Source organism: Heptranchias perlo, chromosome 5 (assembly GCF_035084215.1).
Source record: "Heptranchias perlo isolate sHepPer1 chromosome 5, sHepPer1.hap1, whole genome shotgun sequence".
Classification (NCBI taxonomy): Eukaryota; Metazoa; Chordata; class Chondrichthyes; order Hexanchiformes; family Hexanchidae; genus Heptranchias; species Heptranchias perlo.
The window spans coordinates 93,756,702-93,780,390 of NC_090329.1; the positions used below are offsets into that span (position 1 = coordinate 93,756,702).

Here is a 23,689-nt window from a genome sequence, read left to right on the forward strand (position 1 = left end):
ACAGAAAAGCACGATTAAGGATCATGGGATTTCCAGGAGTCATCCAGAACAAAATCTTGCAGTTTCATTTCTTTAGAAAAATTGTCTTGTGTCGAGTAAGGCTTTGGAAGACATCCTAATCACAGATCCAAAGTTTGAGCCAGCCAGACTTAATTCAAGGCAGACAAGCTTCATTTCATGTCCAAGTAGACTTTATACTGTGGCTTAAAAGATTCAAGGAGGGCGTGACAGTAAGAGGCCAGGAAGAAAAAGCCTCCACTGCTTCAGTACCCTTCAGGCATTTGCCATCACATGCAGCACCAGTGGAAACTGATAGGGTATTGCATATAACATTTTTTTAGATGAATGCAACCTCACATTTGATGCATGAGTGATAGGAACTGTTAGGAAATGTTCTGCATTTCATGTCACACAGCCTTCTCATAAATTCAGAGAAGTGACTTACTCAGTGTGGTTAATGTAGTTAGTCTACAGAACTATTGGCCATGGAATTAGAGATTCTTGTACTGTTCGTATGCTGTAGATAAGGTACCCTTCTGGCCAGGGAAATTTGGGCTTCTGTTCTCATTACCGTATAATTCCAAAAAGGATGGGAAAATTCACAGCTAAGCGGGAGACCTCCAACTCCTAAATGTTGAAGATTGTAATACTAGTACTGTAAATATTTGTGAGACTGGGAGGCTGGCTGGAAGTTGTGGCCTCAAAAGGAATGCACTTTCACAATAGGATTCAAAAATACCACAAAGTACTTTGGCTTAACTGGGGGCAGGAGGAAAACTGAGAAGGGACAAATGGAGTAGTGTTGATACCAAAATACACTCATTTTGTGATTGAACGAATAAGATAAGTTTGCCTGCTGATGGTAGGACTTTTCCAATTATTAAAAATGTAGTTCATTGTCCAAAGCTCTCTTCCAATTGCTCTTCAATTTTTTCCGGTGTGTTTAAATGCCATGGTACATCCATATGTATATGCTTTGTTTTTCATTCATACCTGTACCTTTTTGCTTCTTCCTTCATTCTAAGAATTATTGGGATGGTTCTAGATAAGGTCCCATGTACAGCAGAAGTGGAAAAGACCAACTGATCAAAATGGCTGTGCAGTGTATTGATAATGTGACAGGATATTGTTTCCTTCCACGTGCGTTTCTAATCTCTGCCTGGCAGTCAGATACAGGCGAGACACCATCCCAGAAGGACATTGAGTTCAACCCACCCTGATAATGTGGCTCCTGTTTTCTGGTCCAGCACCATTGGATGGTTTACTGTCCTCTGTGAAAGCATTTGTGGCATCTGAGATGGTGGTTGCAGTGTGGTAACAGCTTTTATCTGTAATGTCTGAATTGTACAAGTAGTAATTGCCTTGGTAAGATTTTTAAAACTGAAACAAGGATGAAGAGCCAAGGCCTATAGTGCAGGATGTTGAAAAATGTAAGAGAATACAATGCAAATCAGGAAGTCGTGACAAGCAGTGGTGCCTTACAAAAGCCTGAAGATTGTAGGAGGAAGGAAACGTTGATGGATATAATGAGTTCCATAGTTTTGAGATTCTGTGTAAAGAATGAGTTTGAGACTACGGTGTCAACCCAGTGAGGATGTAGGGAGGAGGAAGAGTATATAGGATAGCCAATTTGGATCTTTAAAAGGAACAAAAGTATGGAGTGATGCATTTTGGAAGGAAGAATGTGGAGAAGCAATATAAATAAAATGGTACAATTTTAAAGGGGGTTCAGGAACAGAGACCTGGAGGGTCACTTACACAAATCTTTGAAGGTGGCAGGACAAGATGATAAGGCTGTTTTAAAAAATCATACAGGACTTGCCTTTATAAGTAGAGGCATAAAGTACAAAAGCAAGGAAGTTATACTAAACCTTTATCAATCACTGGTTAGGCCTCAACTGGAGTATTGCATCCAATTCTGTGCACCACACTTTTAGGAAGCATGTTAAGGCCTTGGAGAGGGTGCAGATGAGATTTACTAGAATGGATGAGGGACTTCAGTTATATGGAGAGACTGGAGAAGCTGGAATTGTTCTTTCGAGCAGAGAAGATTAAGGGGGGATTTAATAGACGCATTCAAAATTATAAAGGATTTTGATAGAGTAGATACGGAGAAACTGTTTTCACTGGCAGGAGAGTCAATAACCAGAGGACACAGATTTAAGATAAGTAAGATTCAATGATTCTATGAAAAGAGGAAAATTCAGACTAAGATTGACCATACTCGACAAAGATATGAAAGGTTGCAACAAGAGAGTGAGTAAGTTTGGAGGCCATGATGTGGAGATGCCGGTGATGGACTGGGGTTGACAATTGTAAACAATTTTACAACACCAAGTTATAGTCCAACAAATTTATTTTAAATTCTACAAGCTTTCGGAGGCTTCCTCCTTCCTCAGGTGAACGGTGTGGAAATGAAATTTTCGAATCCTTCGCATTTGAAAATCACAGAACAATGCCTGGTGGTTACTGCCCGTTGCCAAGGCAATCACAGTGAGCAGACAGAAAGGTGTCACCTGAAAGGCCGCCGAATATACAAACCCCCCAAAAAAAAGAGAGAGAGAGAGAGAAGGAAGACAGTCAATGACCCGTTATATTAAAAACAGATAACATTTGTTCGCTGGTGGGGTTACGTGTAGTGTGATATGAACCCAAGATCCCGGTTGAGGCCGTCCTCATGGGTGCGGAACTTGGCTATCAATTTCTGCTCGACGATTTTGCGTTGTCGTGTGTCTCGAAGGCCGCCTTGGAGTATGCTTACCCGAAGGTCTACACGATAACATCAACAAGTTCCATCCCACCATCAAGCTCACCATGGACTACTCCTCAGAATCAGTTTCTTTCTTGGACACACTAATCTCCATCAAAGATGGGCACCTCAGCACCTCACTCTACCGCAAGCCCACGGACAACCTCACGATGCTCCACTTTTCCAGCTTCCACCCTAACCACGTCAAAGAGGCCATCCCCTATGGACAGGCCCTGCGAATACACAGGGTCTGCTCAGACGAGGAGGAACGCGATGGACACCTACAGACGCTGAACGATGCCCTAGTAAGAACGGGATATGATGCTCGACTCATCGATCGACAGTTCCGATGGGCCACAGCGAAAAATCGCATAGACCTCCTCAGAAGACTAACGCGGGACGCAACCAACAGAGTACCCTTCGTCGTCCAGTACTTCCCCGGAGCGGAGAAACTACGCCATGTTCTCCGCAGCCTTCAACATGTCATCAATGATGACGAACACCTCGCTATGGCCATCCCCACACCTCCACTACTCGCCTTTAAACAGCCACCCAACCTCAAACAAACCATCGTTCGCAGCAAATTATCCAGCTTTCAGGAGAACAGCGTCCACGACACCACACAACCCTGCCACGGTAACCTCTGCAAGACATGCCAGATCATCGACACAGATGCCACCATCACACGAGAGGACACCACCCACCAGGTGCACGGTTCATACTCCTGTGACTCGGCCAACGTTGTCTACCTCATACGTTGCAGGAAAGGATGCCCCAGAGCATGGTACATTGGCGAGACCATGCAGACGCTGCGACAACGGATGAATGGACACCGCGCAACAATCGCCAAACAGGAGGGTTCTCTCCCTGTCGGGGAACACTTCAGCAGTCATGGACATTCAGCCACCGACCTTCGGGTAAGCATACTCCAAGGCGACCTTCGAGACACACTACAACGCAAAATCGTCAAGCAGAAATTGATAGCCAAGTTCCGCACCCATGAGGACGGCCTCAACCGGGATCTTGGGTTCATGTCACACTACACGTAACCCCACCAGCGAACAAATGTTATCTGTTTTTAATATAACGGGTCATTGACTGTCTTCCTTCTCTCTCTCTCTCTCTCTCTCTCTTTTTTTGGGGGTTTGTATATTCGGTGGCCTTTTAGGTGACACCTTTCTGTCTGCTCACTGTGATTGCCTTGGCAACGGGCAGTAATCACCAGGCATTGTTCTGTGATTTTCAAATGCGAAGGATTCGAAAATTTCATTTCCACACCATTCACCTGAGGAAGGAGGAAGCCTCCGAAAGCTTGTAGAATTTAAAATAAATTTGTTGGACTGTAAGTTTGGAGGGTAAGAGATGGATCAGCTGTTGGGCAACAAGCTTTTCTTGTATCCTATTCAGGAGTGTGAGGTGTTAGAAGAGCCTTCCTAGATATGGGAATAATATTCAAGTCTTGGACAGCTTGGGCTTTATAGAAAGAGTTATTGATGGGACAGTAAGCATTTGGCCCAAAAGACAAAATCAGGTTTTTTTTGGAAGAAGCTTTAGCATTGTAAGAGGAACTTCTGTTTCAGGTCAGAGGAGATGGTGAAGGTAAGAATTTTGAGATGTATAAGGCTAGGGATGGAGCAGTCAAAGATTTCAGTAAGGCCTTCGATAAAGTCCCCCACAGGAGACTGGTCAAGAAGGTACGAGCCCATGGAATCCAGGGTGCCTTGGCACTTTGGATACAAAACTGGCTTAGTGGCAGAAGGCAGAGAGTGATGGTCGAAGGTTGTTTTTGTGACTGGAAGCCTGTGGCCAGTGGGGTACCACAGGGATCGGTGCTGGGTCCCTTGCTGTTTGTGGTCTACATTAATGACTTGGATATGAATGTAAAAGGTATGATCAGTAAGTTCGCTGATGATACAAAGATTGGTAGGGTGGTAAATAGTGAGGAGGATAGCCTCAGTCTGCAGGACGATATAGATGGGTTGGTCAGATGGGCGGAACAGTGGCAAATGGAATTTAACCCGGAAAAGTGCGAGGTGATGCACTTTGGAGGGACGAACAAGGCAAGGGAATACACAATGAATGGGAGGACCCTAGGCAAGTCGGAGGGTCAGAGGGATCTTGGTGTGCAAGTTCACAGATCCCTGAAGGCGGCGGAACAGGTAGATAAGGTGGTAAAGAAGGCATATGGGATACTTGCCTTTATTAGCCGAGGCATAGAATATAAGAGCAAGGAGGATATGATGGAGCTGTATAAAACACTGGTTAGGCCACAGCTGGAGTACTGTGTGCAGTTCTGGTCGCCACACTACTGGAAGGATGTGATCGCTTTGGAGAGGGTGCAGAGGAGATTCACCAGGATGTTACCAGGGCTGGAGCGCTTCAGCTATGAAGAGAGACTGGGAAGATTGGGTTTGTTTTCCTTGGAGCAGAGGAGGCTGAGGGGGGACATGATTGAGGTGTACAAAATTATGAGGGGCACAGATAGGATGGATACTAAGGAGCTTTTTCCCTTCGTTGAGGGTTCTATAACAAGGGGACATAGATTCAAGGTAAAAGGCGGGAGGTTTAGAGGGGATTTGAGAAAGAACTTTTTCACCCAGAGGGTGGTTGGAGTCTGGAACTCACTGTCTGAAAGGGTTGTGGAGGCAGGAACCCTCACAACATTCAAGAAGCATTTGGATGAGCACTTGAAATGCCATAGCATACAAGGCTACGGACCAAATGCTGGAATATGGGATTAGAGTAGACAGGGCTGATGGCTGGCGCGGACACGATGGGCCGAAGGGCCTCTATCCGTGCTGTATAACTCTATGACTCTCAAAACTTTATTATAAACATGGAAATGTAAGGACAGTATTAACTTTAGGGAGTTTTTCTCTCCTTTTAGTTTCTGCTGTCTAATATGAAACTGAGATGTCGTTTATAAATTAAGACCTGAATTACTTTTATGTCTCATCATTTTAGTTTGGTTTTTTTTTTCTTCTTTGCATGACTCTCCAAGAACACCATGTTAGATGGAAGTAAACATCTATATTTTTCTAACTTTTTTCCGGACAATTTAGTCTACCCCATAATTGCTGTGGGAAAGGAAATATTTTTTTATTTGTTCTTGGAATGTGGGTGACACTGGTAAGGCAGTGTTTACTGTTCTTGTCTTCTTGTCCTGAGGGCATTAAGAGTCATCCACATAGCTTGAGATTGGAGTCACACATAGGCCATATCACAGGCTTGGCTGGTTCCCTTCCTGAAGGACATTAGTGAACCAGTTCAGTTTTTATAACAATCCAGGTGTTTTCAAGATCATTGCTCATAAATTGCCATATTTATTTAATTCAATTTTGCAACCTTTCATAGTGGAATTTAAATTCTTGACCTCTGGATTGCTAGTCCAATGCTGAAACCCCAAGGCTGTTGTGCCCTCTAAGAACCTACTATACTTGAGTGAAGAGGAAAGTATATTGGTTGTTACCTATCTAAGTACAGCACTCAACAATGCGTGCAAAGTAATTAGAATGTAGTTTTCCCTTTCTTTGCAGACCCGGAAGTTCTTTGACAACCGAGAGACTGCTTTCCAGTGCTCTTGTCCATTCCAGCAAGAAAGAGCAAGGATTCCGTTCTATCTTTGATCACCTTAAGTTGCCTCAGTTTTACAGAAGTTCTTCAGAGTCATTTATTCAGCATATCGTGGCCCTGGTTCATCACGTTAAAGGTACGTTGGTACCTGGATAGATGCATCATTGTAAAAAGCATGCTATAAACATTTTAATGTTTCGTATGATAGTGTCTCGTCTACATCAGCTTAAAAGCAATATAACTAGATTTGTGCTACCAAACGTGGCATCTTTTTATCTCTTAATACTGTTCCGTTTTTTAAAAACATATACATTTAAGCAATTATTTCTTGAAAGGGGGAAGAAGCATACCTCCCAGTATTGATGACATATGAGAAATGTTCATTTATTTTGTTCTGAAATATTATCTGCCCTAAAGAAGATAGTGGGATATAGAAATAAAATTATACCCCAATATTTACAGTTTTTATTGAGTACAGCGACCTGATCGTCTTTAGGATACAGTGAAAAGTTTGCTCACATTGTTCAGAGCTTGAGGGTTAACTATTAAAGAATGATCACTTTGTATCTCCCTTCTCCTTCCCCCACAATAGTGCTGAATTTTAAAAAAAATCCTCCCTTTTTTTCATTTGTTTTCTGTCTCTTGCCTTTCTCCTGAATCTATTGACTCAATAGGACATATTCCCACGGGTTCTGGATATCCTACATAACACCACCTAAATGCCCATTCTTAATGTGTGAGGATAGGCAGTACATTTTGCTAGGCTATTATACATTTGGGGGAGGAGGGTGGAATCATAGCTAATGCCATTTGAACATGTGACCTTCTAGCAGGGGTTGCTGGATACTGATCAGGAGAAGGAATCCTGGTTGCTATTTTACTGCCTGCTCCTTCCTAACCAGGAGTGTTGAAGTTAGTTGTAGCACCCCCCACAGTTCCTTTGGCTTTCAGCTACTTAGTGTTTTAAAGAGCTGAGCCACCAGAGGAGCTTAAATGTTTGCAATTTCTGTATGCAAGGTTTGAATAAATAGTATAGCTGTCTTAATACTACAGGGTAAGCACTAGTGTGCCTTCCAGTCTATATTTTTATTGGCCTGCCAAAGCTGACTTTCTTAAATTAGATACAACCATTTTGAGGCAGTAATGTTTTGTAGATTTCTATCTGCAAAGAACTGGTCTAACATTTAAAGAGCTTCATTATTTGTAAAGAGATGCATTAAAGTATTTTATTTTAATAGTAATCTTAATGAGGTCCAAAAATCTAGGGATAACAATATTGAAGTTTAAAATCAGGTATCTCAATCATTTGAAAATCCATCTGTCGGTTAGTGATGGGTAGACTACAGATTGCATTGTGCTGGCGTGATTCGGGATTTGATTTCAAAACGTGCTAACTGTCTTATAAACCAGCATCATGGCTGGGCCGTTACATTCCAAGTAGATAGATAAATTCCTAGGATCTTTGCTGATATTCTCTTTTTCTTTAAAAAAGGGAAAAGGGTGAGTCGAAAAAGAGTGAGTCAGAAAAGAAAAACCTTGTTTAACACTGAGGGAAGAACTTAATTTGAACAGTATGTCCTTTGTTGCATTCTTAATCGGGGTATGTGTCTATTGGAATAAAATGGGGCACAAGCATTTCTGTAGTGTTACACAATATTTGCAGATATTTTGAGGAATTAATTGTTGCCACCTCAATGCCTATTTTTGTTTCAATTAATTCTTCATTTTGAAATAGCATACTGATTTTCTTGGAAGTAAAAAAAAAATGTGTGCAGCAGAAATTCAACATGCTGAGGTTCAACATTTAAAGCTAGTATTGACAACTATTATGTGCAGTGATTTCAGTTATCCAACCTAATAAAATCTTAATTAAAATCAATAGCAGTACATATATATCGCTTGCACATTGGATATGATAGCAGGGAAAGTTACTTAGTTACCAAAAATATGTTGCTGCTATGAAATTGATTATAGAACATTTTATCTAACTTCTTGATACAAGAACATGTTTTCTACCAGATTGAGACTTAAGCACATAATTTAAGCTTGGCACTTCAGTGCCGTACAGTGGGAGTGCTGCACTGTCAGAGGTGCCGACTTTCGAATGAGGTTCCATCTGCCCTCAGGTTGATGTAAAAGATCCCATGGAAATATTTGAAAAATAGCAGGGGAGTTCTTTCAGTGTCCTGGCCAATATTTATCTCCCAACCAACATCACAAAAACAAATTATGTGGTCATTTACCTCATTGCTGTTTGTTGGATCTTGTTGTACACTAATTGGCCACCGCGTTTCCCTACATTATAACAGTGACTACACTTCAAAAGTACTCTATTAGCTGGGAAGTGTTTTGGGATGTCCTGAGGTTATGAAAGGTACTATATAAATGCAAGTTCTTTTTTACCCTTTACCAGCATATATGCACAATAAACCAAAAGTGCTAGCAATAATGTTGCCTGCAAAGTGATTCAAAAGTAAACCAGCATGGTGGCATTCGCATATACATCTGCATTACCACACACACATCATTTGGTAATATTAATGAGAAGCCCATGGTCCTGTTAGCAATTACACTTCATTGGAAACAAATTCCAACAACCTTTTGGCAGTATACAGTTTTGAAACAATTTAGTAATGATTTTTTTTCTGTTGCATTAAATGCATTTACTGTTTTCAAGTTTATTGACCTCTGATTAGCTGCACTTATAGGCTGTACTTTTCAGTTTCCTCATTCTTCCCAGGAAAGTGTCTTGCAATGGAAATATATGCTTTACGTGAAATTGAAACTCTTGATTTGAAGTGTCCTGAGATGTACGCTACACAAAATGTGGGAAGAGGATAACATTTCAAAGTATTTGTATCGATATGATTGCTTAAAAATAATTTGAGTGTATGTATATTAATACAATTGCTAAATATATTGAGAACCTGTATGTACATTAGCTATACTGCTTTAATTTATAATCATTCAGAGATGTTTGTCTTTTCTAAATTGATTCTATTTTGTAATCTGAATAAATGAAGGATAATGAATAGCTGGAAGTAATCTCATTAAAGTTCAGAGGATAGAGAGACTGTAGTAGGGTGGGTTAGTTGCTTAATTACTCAAATCATTCTAATTCTATGGCTGAGATACACTATTGGAACAGAGCAGAAGGAGCATTACTCTGCATCTAACTATGCTTGGTGCTGACAAAAGTTACTCAGCAGTAATGTCATTCAGACTGATTAAAAGTAAAGCAAAGGGAATACTAAAAAATTGTTAAGCTCATATATTCCACCATCTGAACTCCCATATGAGATTACAGTCTTCAATCCTTCCCATTTAGCCATTTATTATTTTTACAATGTACACTGTGACTCTAATTTATGGGCTGGTGTCTTTTGGGGGGGGGGTGGGGAAATGCTGACTCACAGGTGTCGTGCTGGCTGTCAGTGGCCAATGTAGCTGACATGTGATGTCTGTACTGAGGGATTAGTATTTGTTATATGATTACTCCAAGTTTTTGAATGCTAACGCGCATTTCAATAGCAGGAAATAAATCTATATATTGTAATGGAACTGTTGTAACTTGAAGCGGGGCAGCTATTTAATTGTTGTCTGGCTCTGGGGATTCTTGATTATTGCTTATTTGTCACTTTAAATGCCACAGTGTATTGTTCCTTCTCTTTCACTTTCCAGGACAAAATGTGGGGTCATTTCAAAGGGCTGTCTGAAAACAGGAGACCATCACTGTTAAATTTCTGTCTTGATACAGCATTGGGTTAAGGTGTGGTGTTATTTGTAGTTACACTATGTGTAGTACATTTCTGAAACATTAAAGATATCTAGTAGTAGCAAAAGGTGTTCCACAGATTTTGCCACAACTTTGATTAAAACTGACGTAATTTCATACTCACATTACCCTTAATTCTCTACTATTGATAGGGGCGAGTATTCATGTATGTAGCTCTGGCTGTTGGTGTACTGCTGTACCTTTTAAAGAAGATTATTTTCACTTAAATTTCTCACATTCTAGAACTAAACCATTTTACTTGGCCCAATGATTAGTTTGTCATTTCATACACTTGGTAAACCTTCTATCTTATAGCAGGTTATAAGAGCTGAGAATTTAACATGGTACATCTAATTCTTTTGGCATAAAATGGTAAGTAACTCACAGGAACTTAACTTAGTATGCAATACACACTATCTGGACACCCTTTACACCACTATATTTTTCACAGCCCTACATCATGTGAGTGCAAATGATTCTTATTGAAAATGTTGTCCATTATAATGGTATTTAAATGAGTTGGTATGTTACTGTATATGCACAATCATTTTAATTATTAATCTCTGGGATTTATCTGTACAGCTGTTAGTGTTTAATATACCCGTTGTAATACTCTGCTTAATATTCTGCATAGTCCACAGAGCTAACCTGTGAAATGAAATGCTCAAACCGTTCTCAACACTTTGTCCTGCACCATAGATTGAACATTGTGCTTCATAGATTACTGAGAATGCTATGCAGATGTCTTAAAAATAAGAATGTATATATGCTCACCTCTAGAAATATTTTTACAGCTGTTTGAACATTTTTTGGGTTATTAGTGGTGACAAGGATCTGAACAATCTTCACCTGTATCCAACATTTCATAATTCGATTAGGTGGAACTATGTAGGCATCCAGTGCTAAATTCAAACTTTCATTTTTAATGACTACATTAATGTGGAATAAATGACATGGAGTAATTTGCTAACTTATACACATTAGCTTTTAATTGAGCATCTAGTGACAGTGTGATATACAGTAGATTCCTGTCATTTTTCCAAGTTCGCAGCTTAAAAATATCACTGAAATGTCTAGAATTTCACTCCAGCAGTGAAGTTTCTTTTAATAAATAAATCACTCTTTGTGGTTTGTAGATTTTAGTTGGTGCTGTAAACAGGTATAACTGGAATGCTAAGGAACTGATGATACACACGTGTAGTTCAATTTCTAAATAACAATTAACTGGCGTTGACAGATTTCAGTATAATTGCATTTGATTCTTTTAAGAATTAGGTTTGAGATAAAGAACAACAAACAATTCACTATTTTTAAATTTACTGCTATCGAGTGGATTTGTGTATATGCTGTGGAGAATTTCCCGAGTAAGAAACTGAAATGTGAACAGGAGAACTTCAAAGTACTGTTTTTTGCATTTTGAAATGTTGCTTTCTTTATCAAAAACAGTGCTGCTGACATTTTAAAGGAAAAGGTTGCAGATGGTAGCCAGGTAGTTAGTGATACAATATAGAGCTGATGATCAGCTTCAGCCCATATTGCAATTTTAATAAGGAGGTGACATGCCCATTTCAGGGAGAGAAGTGGAGAGATCCCTTCCCACATGGATGAAGCATGTGGTTCGTAGTGGATTAAGCAAGAACTGTCGTTGACCTGATCTGTGAGGATGCCCATGGCAGGGCCTTTTAACCTCCTGGGTATGAGTCTAACTTTGCATGGGGCGGGATGGGGGTGGAAGAAAAAAGTGCATATGTTTCTAAATAGCTCAAGGGTAGCATTTGTCTTTTGGAATATACTTGCTTTAGGGATTTATAAATCATTACTAAGTTTGACTGTCTCTATAAAGATCCACTAGTAAAGGCTGTTAAATACTGGCACTGCTACTTAGAAAAAGAGGGGAGGAAAATTCTCCCATTTTTCCCTCCAGCCACAATTTTTGATTCTGTTCATTAGCTGTGTTAATATGTCTGGTTGATTGTTGGAAATTTTTTTGTGATTTTCTTTTTTTTTGTTTGTTTGTGTGTAAATAACTGCAACTTCTAATTCAGTTACAAAAATTATTTAATATACAATTACATACAAGTTCTGATAAATCTATAACTTCACCCAGTCCTGTATCAAATGTAATTGATTTACCCACCTTGCATGTATAATAATGTAATAGAATATGACCTTGTTTTTTTTTATCATTTTACTGTTTTTAAAAATCATGCTTGACATAAACTGTATACCTACAGAAATGCAGAAAAAATTGCATCTAAGAATTCCCCCCTCTTTACCAGTATTAATGACCACAGAGGAATATATGTACATGATATTGATCCATTAGAATTTTTTTTTTAAGTCCACCAGTCTTTAGTCACAGTGATCATTTTCTAGTGAAGCAGTTGTAAAAATCAAATACATTATTATGTTAGTACACCAATACGCTGTTACAGGTACAATTTTTGTGCTGAGCTATAAAGCCCAGTGATGTTTTCTTTTTCATTGCAAATAGGTCATGGCAATCCTGGGATGTGTTCATGTATTGAAATGCCAAGTCCCATGTTAAAAAATATAATAACGGTTGCAAACAGATGCAAAAAACACAGGCAAAGTTGAAGCTTCTGTCTTCCTGGAAAAAAGGCTTATAACTGAATTGCTAACAACAAAATTCCTCTGCACTCCTTGTTGGGTTTCATGGAATTATGATCGAGGCACTACTGTTGTAGTGACCCATTGAAGTGTTTATGGTTGGTTGTGAGGCAGTTTCTGGATTTCAGGCGGTAAGTTTTCCCATAGATATTGTACTTGTGATTTTATTAACCAGTTTTTTTCCATAGCCAAGTTTGAGACAGTTGAATAATTTTTTTTGTCAGACTGAGAAAGGGATATATTGTTGATCAAACTGAAAAGGTGTCTGTTTGGCATTGTTAACTTTAAAGATCATCCAGGAGTGGGGGAAACTGTTTTATTTTTTGAAAAACTACTGCATTTGAATAGTTTATCCAACTCCAGGATAAGCTTTCAGCACAGTGTTTGGTGATAAATCTCTACACATTACACAACTAGTATACAGTATGGGTCAGGCAAAAAAACTTGCATTTTAAATAACTTCTGTTGAAAATTCATAATGCTGCAGTGGCACTCTTTACATAGTGCAGCAATTGAGCTAAAGGCAGTTGTAACATATATTTGCTGTTATACTTTACAGAGTTTGAAAATTGTATTGTCTAAGGTGTATGAACACGGTTCAAATAACCACAATGAGTCTAACATATATAGCTAAGAAAGTAATCTTGCAGCCATTGCATTTACTGCATATTCCATCTGCCGTTTTCTTCTGCCAGGTTTCTTGAATATATATACACACTTTTTTTCACTAACACATATCTTCTCAAGAATGGAGTATCTAATATGAAAATAAACTAACTGAACAGTATTTCTCCTCTAAAACCAACAGAGCACTATTTCAAGTCAACAGGAATGACCCTAAATGAGCGCTTTACTATGTATCAGAAGACAGCAGAAGACCATGGAGCCAGGCAGAAAAGTCCTGAAATCCACAGGTATATACTTGCATATTTTGTACCAATCACAGTACTAAAATTCTAAAAGTCATTGGTATTTTTAATGGGCAATATTCTGCAAATTGTAATTTTTTATATTAATCTGCCAATGTAATTTATCCAAGGAGGAAGTGTTTATTTTTAAAATGTGCTAACGAAAAGTATCTCCTTGAACAAGATGTTAATTTTATTGCACGGATGGGTGGTGTGGTGATGTGAAAGGATGACTGCAACTTAATTTTCGCCGCAACACTGAGAAGCTCACAATATGTCATTGTTGACTTTTAGGAGAATTGATATTTCTCCCAGCTCTTTACGAAAACATACTCGCATCACAGAGGAAGATGTAACCTCCAAGGAAGACAGCCGAAAGGTGAACAACTATTTAACAATTTCATTATCAGTTGTTAATTACTTACGGGGTTCTACTTTTTTATATATCTTTATTTGATGGGGATTTTTTTGAATATATACTTGTAAGAATTGTTGGTACAGGAAAGTGTCATTAAGGCCAAAAAGCCTGTCCATTTTTCACAGATCAGCCCCATTTTCTGATCATATCCATCAGTTGTCTCTTTAACCCATTCAATGGCCTTTCCTGTTAGCTTATTCCACAACCACCAACTTTTTTGGTGAAAAAGATCTGCCTGACTTCCTTTCTTACTCCCAACTCAGGGCAACTAGAGATAGGCAATAAATAATGCCTTGCTAGTGTTGCCCAAATCCCACATCTCAAGAACAAATAATGGGGCAGAACTTGCTCCTGAAATTACGGAGGAGCTCAACGGCGCTCTCCATTTTTTTTTAATGGCGAATCGACGGAGCAAGTTCCCGCTTTTGGACATGCACACTAAAACGCGGAAATCATGAACTTGCTCCTATTGGTTCGCTGGCGATTTGACAGCTGTGAGTTAAAGGACCATCTCGTGCCACATCATTGAAATCACTGAAAAATCTCAAACTTGCTCATCCGTCCAGCTGGAAAGTAACTACATCACCAAAAGGTACACTTAAAAATACCAGATCTAAACTAAGTTTTAAAAGCACGGTTAGTCTTAATGACTGCCAAACAACTAAAAATATTTTTTTAAAATGTGGAGTCTCATTATTCCTTATTTTAAAAGTTTTTGGTCATTAAAAAATTTAATTTTTTTTACTTTTCCCTTCAGAAAATAAAAATTTAAATTTTTATTTATAATGTCTTCGAGAATACTAACTTTTTAAATGAATGAATGCGCATCACCTTACCCTGTTCAGAGGCTGAGTTGATTGCACACAATTTTTTTAAAAGCTCAATCAAGCAAGTCGATACCACAGAGCCCACAGTAAGTACATTCGTTAATTTAATTCACAGGAGCTGCAGCAATCGTTGCCTCGCCGCTCTGCACAAGTTCTGGCCTAGTTTTTTTTAAAAAAACACAGATGTTATCAGCATGCTGTGTAGCATTGTTCCATTTTACCACATACTCTCTCTTTTTGGTTCCTTGTTACCATACAATTATTTTATACTTATCTGCCTCTTCTGATTTCAGTGTTAACTGTCCTGAATCCCCTCTCCTGGTTCTATTTGACTCTCCTTTTTTAAAAAAAATATATTTTTCAAGTATTCACCCACTCAAGATCTCAAAATAATTTAAAGGTTTCCTTCACAATAGATGTTAATCTTACTGGTATGTAATTTCCAAATAAGCTTTTTGGCCTGTTGGTTTTTTAAAATAATGAATTATATTAGCCTCTTCCAATCTGCAGGAATCTCTCCAGAGTATAGTGAACTTTCAAAATGACTGCCATTCAATTCAGCTCCCATTCAAGACACATGAGTGAAAGTTGTCTGGATCAGACACTTTGGCCCCGATATTTGCGGCGGGGGTGGGGGAGGAGTAGCGGCCAGGAAACCTGGAACTACAGGTCTCCCAGGGTTCCTGCCGAATTTAATGGCAGATCCTGATTTAAATTTTTGGTCTCCGTTTCCCAGCCACAGCCAGCCAGATTGAGAGGCTGTCGGGCGGGAAGGCCTGTGGTAGCAGGCCGCAGCCAGTGAGCGGAGAGGAGGAAGGGAGAGAATTGGGACGAGGGTGGGGGGGAAAGAAAGATCAGAGGGTGGGGGGGGGGGGGTGGACTGGAGATATTGGTCGGGGGCCAGAGAGTTCGTGAGGGGGGGGGGGGTCAAGCAATTGCAGGGAGGTTAACAGGTTTGCTTAGTGGGCCGGGGAAAAGCACTTCTGGCCCACGAGCAGTGCTGGAAAGACATTTACCTCTTGGATTCAGCTGTTCTTGCCTCCATTCAGCTGCTGGATTTCCCGAGGCCTGACAGGCATTAAATCTGAAACACAGCTAAAATTTGAGGCAAGTAGCCGCATTGAAATATATAAATTTAGGGACCCGCCTCCAGAGAGCAGGTTAATTGCTCTTCTTTCCCCTCCCCCCCCCCCCCCCCCCCCGGTTAAAACCGGAAGTCGGCAGGTTGGGGTCGGGTTTCCCAACTACCCCCGCCCGTCTTGGGGGGGGGGGGGGGGGGGCTGTTAAAATTGCTTCCCTTTTGTCTTTTCAAGAGCATGTAACCTTTTTATATATAGTTATTTTTGTATAGTCTCTCTGTTCCTCTGCCATTTCTGGAAATCTGATAGATAACTGTCTTCAGCAATTTTTCCTCTTTTTCATTGTAGTTGAGTGGAATGTTAAGTAACTAATGTTGTTTTTGTCCTAAATTCCAGCTTCACACTATAATTTTCAAGTGGATCTCAATACTTTCCATCACCCCTTCTTTACTGTTGAAATTCTTCATTACTTGAGATTTTCTTCACGATCCTGCACTTAATTTTTCTTATTAACTTGCTTTTGATTATATCAGTATAATGTATCCATCCAGCTTATCTGCTAAATTTATTGTATGCTTTGAAAGCATTCTGCATGTTCCTAATTTTTGGTCAGTAATAAACCATGATTTTAAAAAACCAAATAATTCTTCAGTATTACCAAATAATTCTTCAGCTGTTGTGGATACTGTAATAAAATTAAACCTCATGGTGTGTTTGTATATGCCATACTTATTTACAAAATCATTATTTTAAAGAATGTAAGCGTTAAGTATCAAACTAATTCCAACCATTTGAAAACTTTCCATTGCTTACAGTTTCAGTGTTTTTTTTAAAAATAATTAGGCAGAAAAAAAATTGAAATGTGATCCAGCTGACTTGCGCCATGATATTGATCGGCGTAGAAAAGAGAAAAGTAAAGAACGCGAAGGTTCGCGAGAATCTAGTACATCAAAGAAACTTTCCTTGGAAAAATCAGGGAAAGACCATAAAGAGTACAAAGATTACAAACCCTTCAAGGAAGGAAGGTGAGATTGTCTTTTAAACTCTTAATTTTGTTAATTTACACATGATCGGTTTTAAAAACTGTGTATTGCAGTATTTACCTGTAGTGGGGATATTTGATTTACATGAGTAACTTAAGCATTTCTTTTTCAATAGTAACTTTTTCAGGATAAACAATCATGGAATAGCGCATCAACATTGAAAATGGGAAATTGACTGAACATTAACAGGGATTATATGAAAAGACGATTGTCCTGAATTTCTTAAATACCTGATAGTGGTTTATGCAGTATAGTACTCCATATTAAAAAGGTCAGAACTCCAAATATTCCCATGCCAGCTTGCATTTATTTATTAAAAAGGGAGGTGAAATAAAGTGTTGTCTAAGAAAGTTTTTTAAAAATGTTTTGTGTAGGAATCATCTCTGGTGTTGCATTGGTGGTATCAATGATTTTTTTTATCAACATTGTTTCTTGCAGCAAGTATAGAAATAAAGATCGGGATCATTCCAGCTCTTCTTCATCCTCTTCATCCTCACCTGAACCCCATGAGGATAGAGAAGTCAGAAAAGAAAGGGATGATGGATCGAGTGGCTTTAAGTCGTTCCAAGGACATACAGACAGTGCAGTTTTTCAAGGGCGAGGAAGACCTAGGGGGAACTTTGTAAGTGCATCATGGTGCTGTGATTTTGTTTTTGAACAAGTTCCTTTACCATCATCTAGTAAATCAAAAAAAACTTCCTGTTTTCCCTTAATTTTATAGGAGGTCATGCTGCTGAATCTGACTGGCACAATTAACTTTTACAAATTTACAGTTATATCCAGATCAATCTTTGTCTGTAAAACTGGCAGAATTAACTGTTGGTGGCTTTTATACGCGCGCACACACACACACACACACACACACACACACACACATTGTTTTCCCTTGAACCAATAAATAGCTTATTGGTTTGGCCCGAAATCTTCCTGCTTGCGCATTGTAGAGTCAGCACCACTTACAATGAACATGCCTCTAATGGGAAAAATGAAAAACCAGCTAAAGTTTAAAAACATTGTTTTGAAAGAATGTTGAGATTAGATTGAGCAACAGCAGCTAGTGTGATAAGTCGGATAGCCAAGTGAAGGATAGAATACTAGAGCTTGGTTTTCAGTTGCTTCTAAGCCTTTATTCACAGAGATCACCCTTACACATTGTGCACCCCCTAGATAAGCTCCCTCCTATAAAAGGATACAAGAGAGCCCCCAATTGATACCCATCACCTGAATACAATTAACACTATTTGATATAGACCACATAGATACAATTAACACTTGCATTTCTATAGCGCCCTTTAACATAAAAAAAATCCCAATGTGTTTCACTGAAGCTTAATGAAAAAAATGAATGCTGAGCCAAAGGAGGTGATATTAGGAGGGGGTGACCGAAAGCTTGGTCAGAGAAGTAGGCTTTAAGGAGGGTCTTAAAGGAGAGGAGGGAGGTGAAAGAATTTAGGGAGGCAAGTCCAGAGCGTAGATAAGAACAGAAATTTAATTAACCATCGTTTCATTCTGTTTGTAAATCTGACAAATGTTGCAAAGCTATTCGTCATCTGATTGAGTACGTTTGAGTGTTGTTTTAGGTTTAGAGGTGTTTTTATATTTTGCTAATGCTGCTGGATTCCTGAAGCACAAGTGTTGCACAGCCAGCCGTAAGCCACATGTAAAGCTGCCGGAACTATCAAAGACCAGTGGCCTTTGGGTCTTCCTGGCAGTCAGTTAGAACTACTCCCAGCAGTTTGACGTTTGGTTTCCAACTGGTCTTTGAAAGATCTGCACTTCTGGAACTCAGTGGCACTAGCACAGGACTAGTGCAATATAAAATTGCTTTTAAATTTATGTTCTTTGTTTTTAAAATGATCACAGTCTCCTGATGTAGTTAGTACCTCCCTGGATAAGCATGCTCTGTCAGTGAGTGGAGTGTGTGCTGAACATAATGCCATGTGGTTGTTGTTACATCATTCTTATGGTTGACATGAGGTCTGCTCACTACCATTGTTGAAAATTAGCCCTGTCCAAAGTTGTGACAGACCATGTCAGATAGCTAAAGGAAAATAGTTCTATTGCAGAAAATTAGTGAATTTGAGTGCTAATGGATAGAACGTGTTGATCTTAATACCAGGTAGCGTTGCATTCAACCTATGTGCTGCTCACTGGCACAGGAGTTCAGGTCATAGCTACGTCGGGAGACTATAATGATTTTAAAATCTAAGAACGATGTAAGACGGACAAGACTTGAGGCGCTTTCGCGTTCCACAAAACCCATGCGTGCTGATAGAGCTGGTTGCTTGCCAGATGTAAAACTGCTTAGTAATACAGTAATCCCTATTTAAATCTGCTTGTGGCCACTGCCAAAGATCTATTGGGGAAACGCTTGTAATGGGCAATTAACCCATGTATGAGTTATAATGGGGCTTACACTGTAATCCCATTTGTTCCCACTAACAGCTTCTGCTATATCTCAAAAACCCTGCCACTGCAGTGAACTAGCTTCCACAACAAACATAATTGAAATAAATTGAGTAAATCTTAGTATTTATATTTTGAGTAGTTCACCATTTCCTGATTTTTTTTTTTAAAAAATTATTTTTTATATATATATATATATATATATATATATTTGCATTGAATCTGTGATTTTTCTCCTGTTATGAAGTGTTTACAGATTTGCATACACTAGTTTTTCAGTTATACAAGCATGCAACATTACTGGAAATTATAGATGTGAATATTTTGGATCATTTTGTATCACTTCTAGAGAATTAGCTGTATGTTACTAATGTGCATGGGACATATTTCACTTGCAGACATTGCCTCTTCAAAAGTAATTATTTAATTTTCTGCATTAAGGTTTTAAGAAACCATCAAATCAATATATAGACTAGACATAAACAAATTAAATAAGCACTGTAATAAAACTTAATACTTTCTGTAGTATTCTATACTTTGAATCCCTCGATCTAGATAAGTGATTTTCAAACTTTTCTGTGCAGGCAAATATTGGCACGCTCCTGGGTGGCCCTGTCCAAAGTTCCGAAAGACCATGTCAGATAGCTAAAGGGAAATAGTTCTATTGCAGAAAATATTTTTAAGTATACAGCAACAGAAATAATATCTTAGTTAATTAACAAATACATAAATCTAATTACCTTGCCAATCTCCTATAATCCAAGGAAAATAGTTTGAAAACCTGTGAACTTAGAGCACTGATGCTTTATCATTTTCCGATCTCTATAGGACAGTTTCCACCTTTTTTGAGTTTGTATGTTTTGAGAGACTAGCTAAGCCCCAATTTTTATGTTAGCTGAAAAGGAAAATGTGAAATCTTGAAGTTCAAAATCATGTACACCCTTTTCATGTTTATCAAATCTAATATACACATCGTAAGTCCAAATGACTGTTTGTTTTTCTTAGGCTCATTGCTTTGGCAAGAAGCAGTTGCACAAGTGCACAATTGGTGCCATCGCTATAATTTAGAAAGGTGATTTTTCTTTCAGGGTGTGATAGCCCAAATGAAATTTATATGACTGGCATGTAAAGTTGGACATAGTCACCACCTTGTCTTCCCTAATGAACATTAAAAAATGTTGAAAAATTTGTTGTTTCATGTGGGAAAAAAAATACATAAATTGTTGTTACAAGATTAAAAGGTAAAATAGAAACATTTGATATACGAGGCATAATTTGGGGAAATGTAGATTTGAACTGGAGGGCAGAATTGATGAAGATTGGAGAAGGCAAGAAAGAATGGAAAGGTGACCTTCTCAGACCTCTAACAATGTTGTCATCAACTAGGAGATGGAAGAAAGGGGGAAGCAGCCCAAGATGTGATACTGTGCAATTGTTTTTATTCCCCTCCCCTGTGGGTAAGTGCCATGACCTACATTTCCCACTTATGGCAGAGCTGAATTTGGGAATTTGCCATGTCAACAACTGCAAGTGTGAACTTGCATCCTGCCATTTTGTGCATCAACTAAAGGATAAATTATTTTATTTTAGCTGCTATGTTGGAATGTTAAATCCTGGAACTCCCTTCCTAACAGCACTGTGGGAGAACAGTCACCACACGGACTGCAGCAGTTCAAGAAGGCGGCTCACCACCACCTTCTCTAGGGCAATTCGGGATGGGCAATAAATGCCGGCCTCGCCAGCGACGCCCACATCCCATGAACGAATTTTAAAAAAATTAAAATTAACTTAACTGTTGTCATTTCTACTAGTTGTTTCCAGCCTACTTAGTAAATATTATTTTATGGTACAGTATTTCCAAAGTAAATACTCTATTTTGGAGTATTTGAAGAATTTATCCATCCCCCAAGGTCCATTTGAGTGAGGCTAATGGCTGTACATTAATGTTTCAGTGGTTATATTCTTAATATTAAAACAATTGCATTGGGCAGCAAAATGCAGAATGTGAAGTAATGAACCTGATGTAGGATTAATCATGACTGTGGATTACGGTCACTGTTCTATGACCTTCTCGAGCAATTAGGGATGGGCAATAAATGCTGGCCTCGCCAGCGATGCCCACATCCTATGAACGAATTTTTAAAAAAATGATAAGCATGTAAACAATATGAAAAGTATGCATCATGGTTACACATGTTAAGGGTTTGAAAGTAAACACTGTTTCAGCTCATTAGTATTCAGATCATGTTTAAAATAGTTTCTGGGGGTGCTGATTTAAATGACAGTCTTGCCTATACGGCTATATTTGTCTGCTCATTTAATAAAAATCCATCACGTCACTACGGTAAAGATGACCAGGATCATGAGCAAAGCTGAAATAGTTCATCAACATATGCATCTGAGATGTATTATTGCTTTGCTGTATGCTCCAAACAGTTCATAAGTGTGTAGGAAAAAGGAATTTCTTAGTGGTTTAACAATATGTAGCAGAGATGAGAAAAGTCATGCTACCCAGTCTCAAAGTGAATCTATTTAAAACTAAGTGTAGGCACTTTCAGTTGTACCACCTGCACAAACTGCAGTGATATTGAGCTTTTATGTCACTGTTACAGGATAATGTACTCTATATAATGTGTTTTTGTAAAAGGAAAAAGTTACCAAGTTATATACTGGTAAACAAATGCTGATTGTCTAAGCGTGATTGCAAGTTGATTGATAATAATCCTTAAGAAGGAATGTTCTTCAATATCAGCAAGGATCATCCAGCTGCTAGTATCTGCTGGGACTCCTATTATTGGAAATATAAGAAAGTTAAATAAAAGTGCGCTCAGTCCCTATGTAATACTGAAGTGATTACAAAGCAGTAATTCAATTTGGAGATTCATCTGGTTTGTGATACTTTCTGAAATTCTCAAAATTGCTGATGTAATCGTCTTGGTGTTCATTCTCTATATACCTAGTTTCAGGATACATGACTGTAAATTGATAATACACAGCCCTATTTCTCACCTAAAAATGTTTTTTTAATAGTCCTCACTGTTGCAGGATAATTTGTAAACTACTACACAGAGCATCTAGAACTTTCATTGAAGTTATCCGCTGATGGAATAGAAAATAAATTTACTAGAATGGAAGCATAAGGAAGGAAAATAATAGAACGTTTTAAAAGTAGAACAAAATAAACAGTCTTGTTTCAATAAAGTGAGATTAGATAATCAGCAGAGCAGTGATACTGGTTCATATTTTCTCATGCCACATTCAGGCTAGGTTTTTTTCTTTCTCTCTTTTTCCCCTTCCCTCCCTTTTAATTTCTCACTTTCTAAAATACTTAAAGGAAATGCTGTCCAGGAAGCATCTAACAGATTCTGTGCTTTGAACATTTAGCAGTTTCGAATAAGAGGTGGCAGAGGGAGAGCCAGAGGAACTTTCTCTGGTTCAAGTACTGTTTCCACCAATACTACAAACCCAAATTTTCAAAAGCGATCCAAGGAGGAGGAGTGGGATCCTGAATATACTCCAAAGAGCAAGAAATACTTCCTGGTGGGTATTGGCAATCAGTCTATTCTAAGAATTTATGTTTTTTTTCCAGATTTGGTTATAATGGTTTACCAGGAGTAAGTGGGGGTTTTGTTAGCTTTTATGCTAAATGATATTGTAAATCTGCTCCCCCTCAGTTATACTCTTTATTCAGTCATTGGGAGACAGTGCACATCACTATCATTACAGAAACAGACTTGTAAATGTCAGTTCAGAATTATAATTTGTTGAAGCTGAGTTTGGAAAATATTCAAAAGTTCTCAATCATGTAATGCAAACATTTTTTAAAAATTGGTTTACCAGCATCATTGTTGCTGCTCTTATGCATGGATCATCAAATAAGGCATGTTTTAAGGATGGCTAAAATGCTGACAGTAGTTAACTCTCTCTAGATCTTTCTGATGAGACCATATTCTTGGCTTTGGCTATAGCTGTTATGCAATATTATAATCCAGAAAAGGAGCAGTAGGTAGCTTCCACTCTAATATTTGACCTCGCTGCTGATGCTTACCGAATTTTCAATATTTCGTTCATGCCAGCTCCAAGAAGTCTATATTTAAATATTTACATTTGTCCGGATTTTGTGCTCAACTGCCATCAGCTGCAGCATTCTGCATTGTGTTTCAGATGGCTATATATTTAATAAAGTAGCATGGAGCTGGTCCATTTTTAAAGAAATAGTTCAGATTGTTACAGTAGTCAGTTTACTTTTTAATGGCAGTTTGCATGTGCCTGTTCTTACC

The 23,689-nt window shown here is 38.6% G+C and overlaps 1 protein-coding gene across 6 annotated transcripts in view; it reads left to right on the forward strand.

Annotated features, from left to right (window-relative positions):
* LOC137321935 (bcl-2-associated transcription factor 1-like) overlaps nt 1-23,689 on the forward strand; it is a 51,727-nt gene that overhangs the window by 22,269 nt on the left and 5,769 nt on the right. For 4 of the 6 annotated variants that reach the window (XM_067984808.1, XM_067984810.1, XM_067984811.1 and 1 more), the window contains exons 6-11: nt 6,286-6,458; nt 13,537-13,642; nt 13,931-14,015; nt 16,804-16,985; nt 17,442-17,625; nt 22,794-22,949. In XM_067984808.1, the coding sequence (XP_067840909.1) occupies nt 6,286-6,458; nt 13,537-13,642; nt 13,931-14,015; nt 16,804-16,985; nt 17,442-17,625; nt 22,794-22,949 (886 nt within the window). Of the gene's footprint in view, nt 1-6,285; nt 6,459-13,536; nt 13,643-13,930; nt 14,016-16,803; nt 16,986-17,118; nt 17,275-17,441; nt 17,626-22,793; nt 22,950-23,689 lie in introns of those variants that run through there. The other 2 variants (XR_010962926.1, XM_067984813.1) reach the window with 2 other exon arrangements.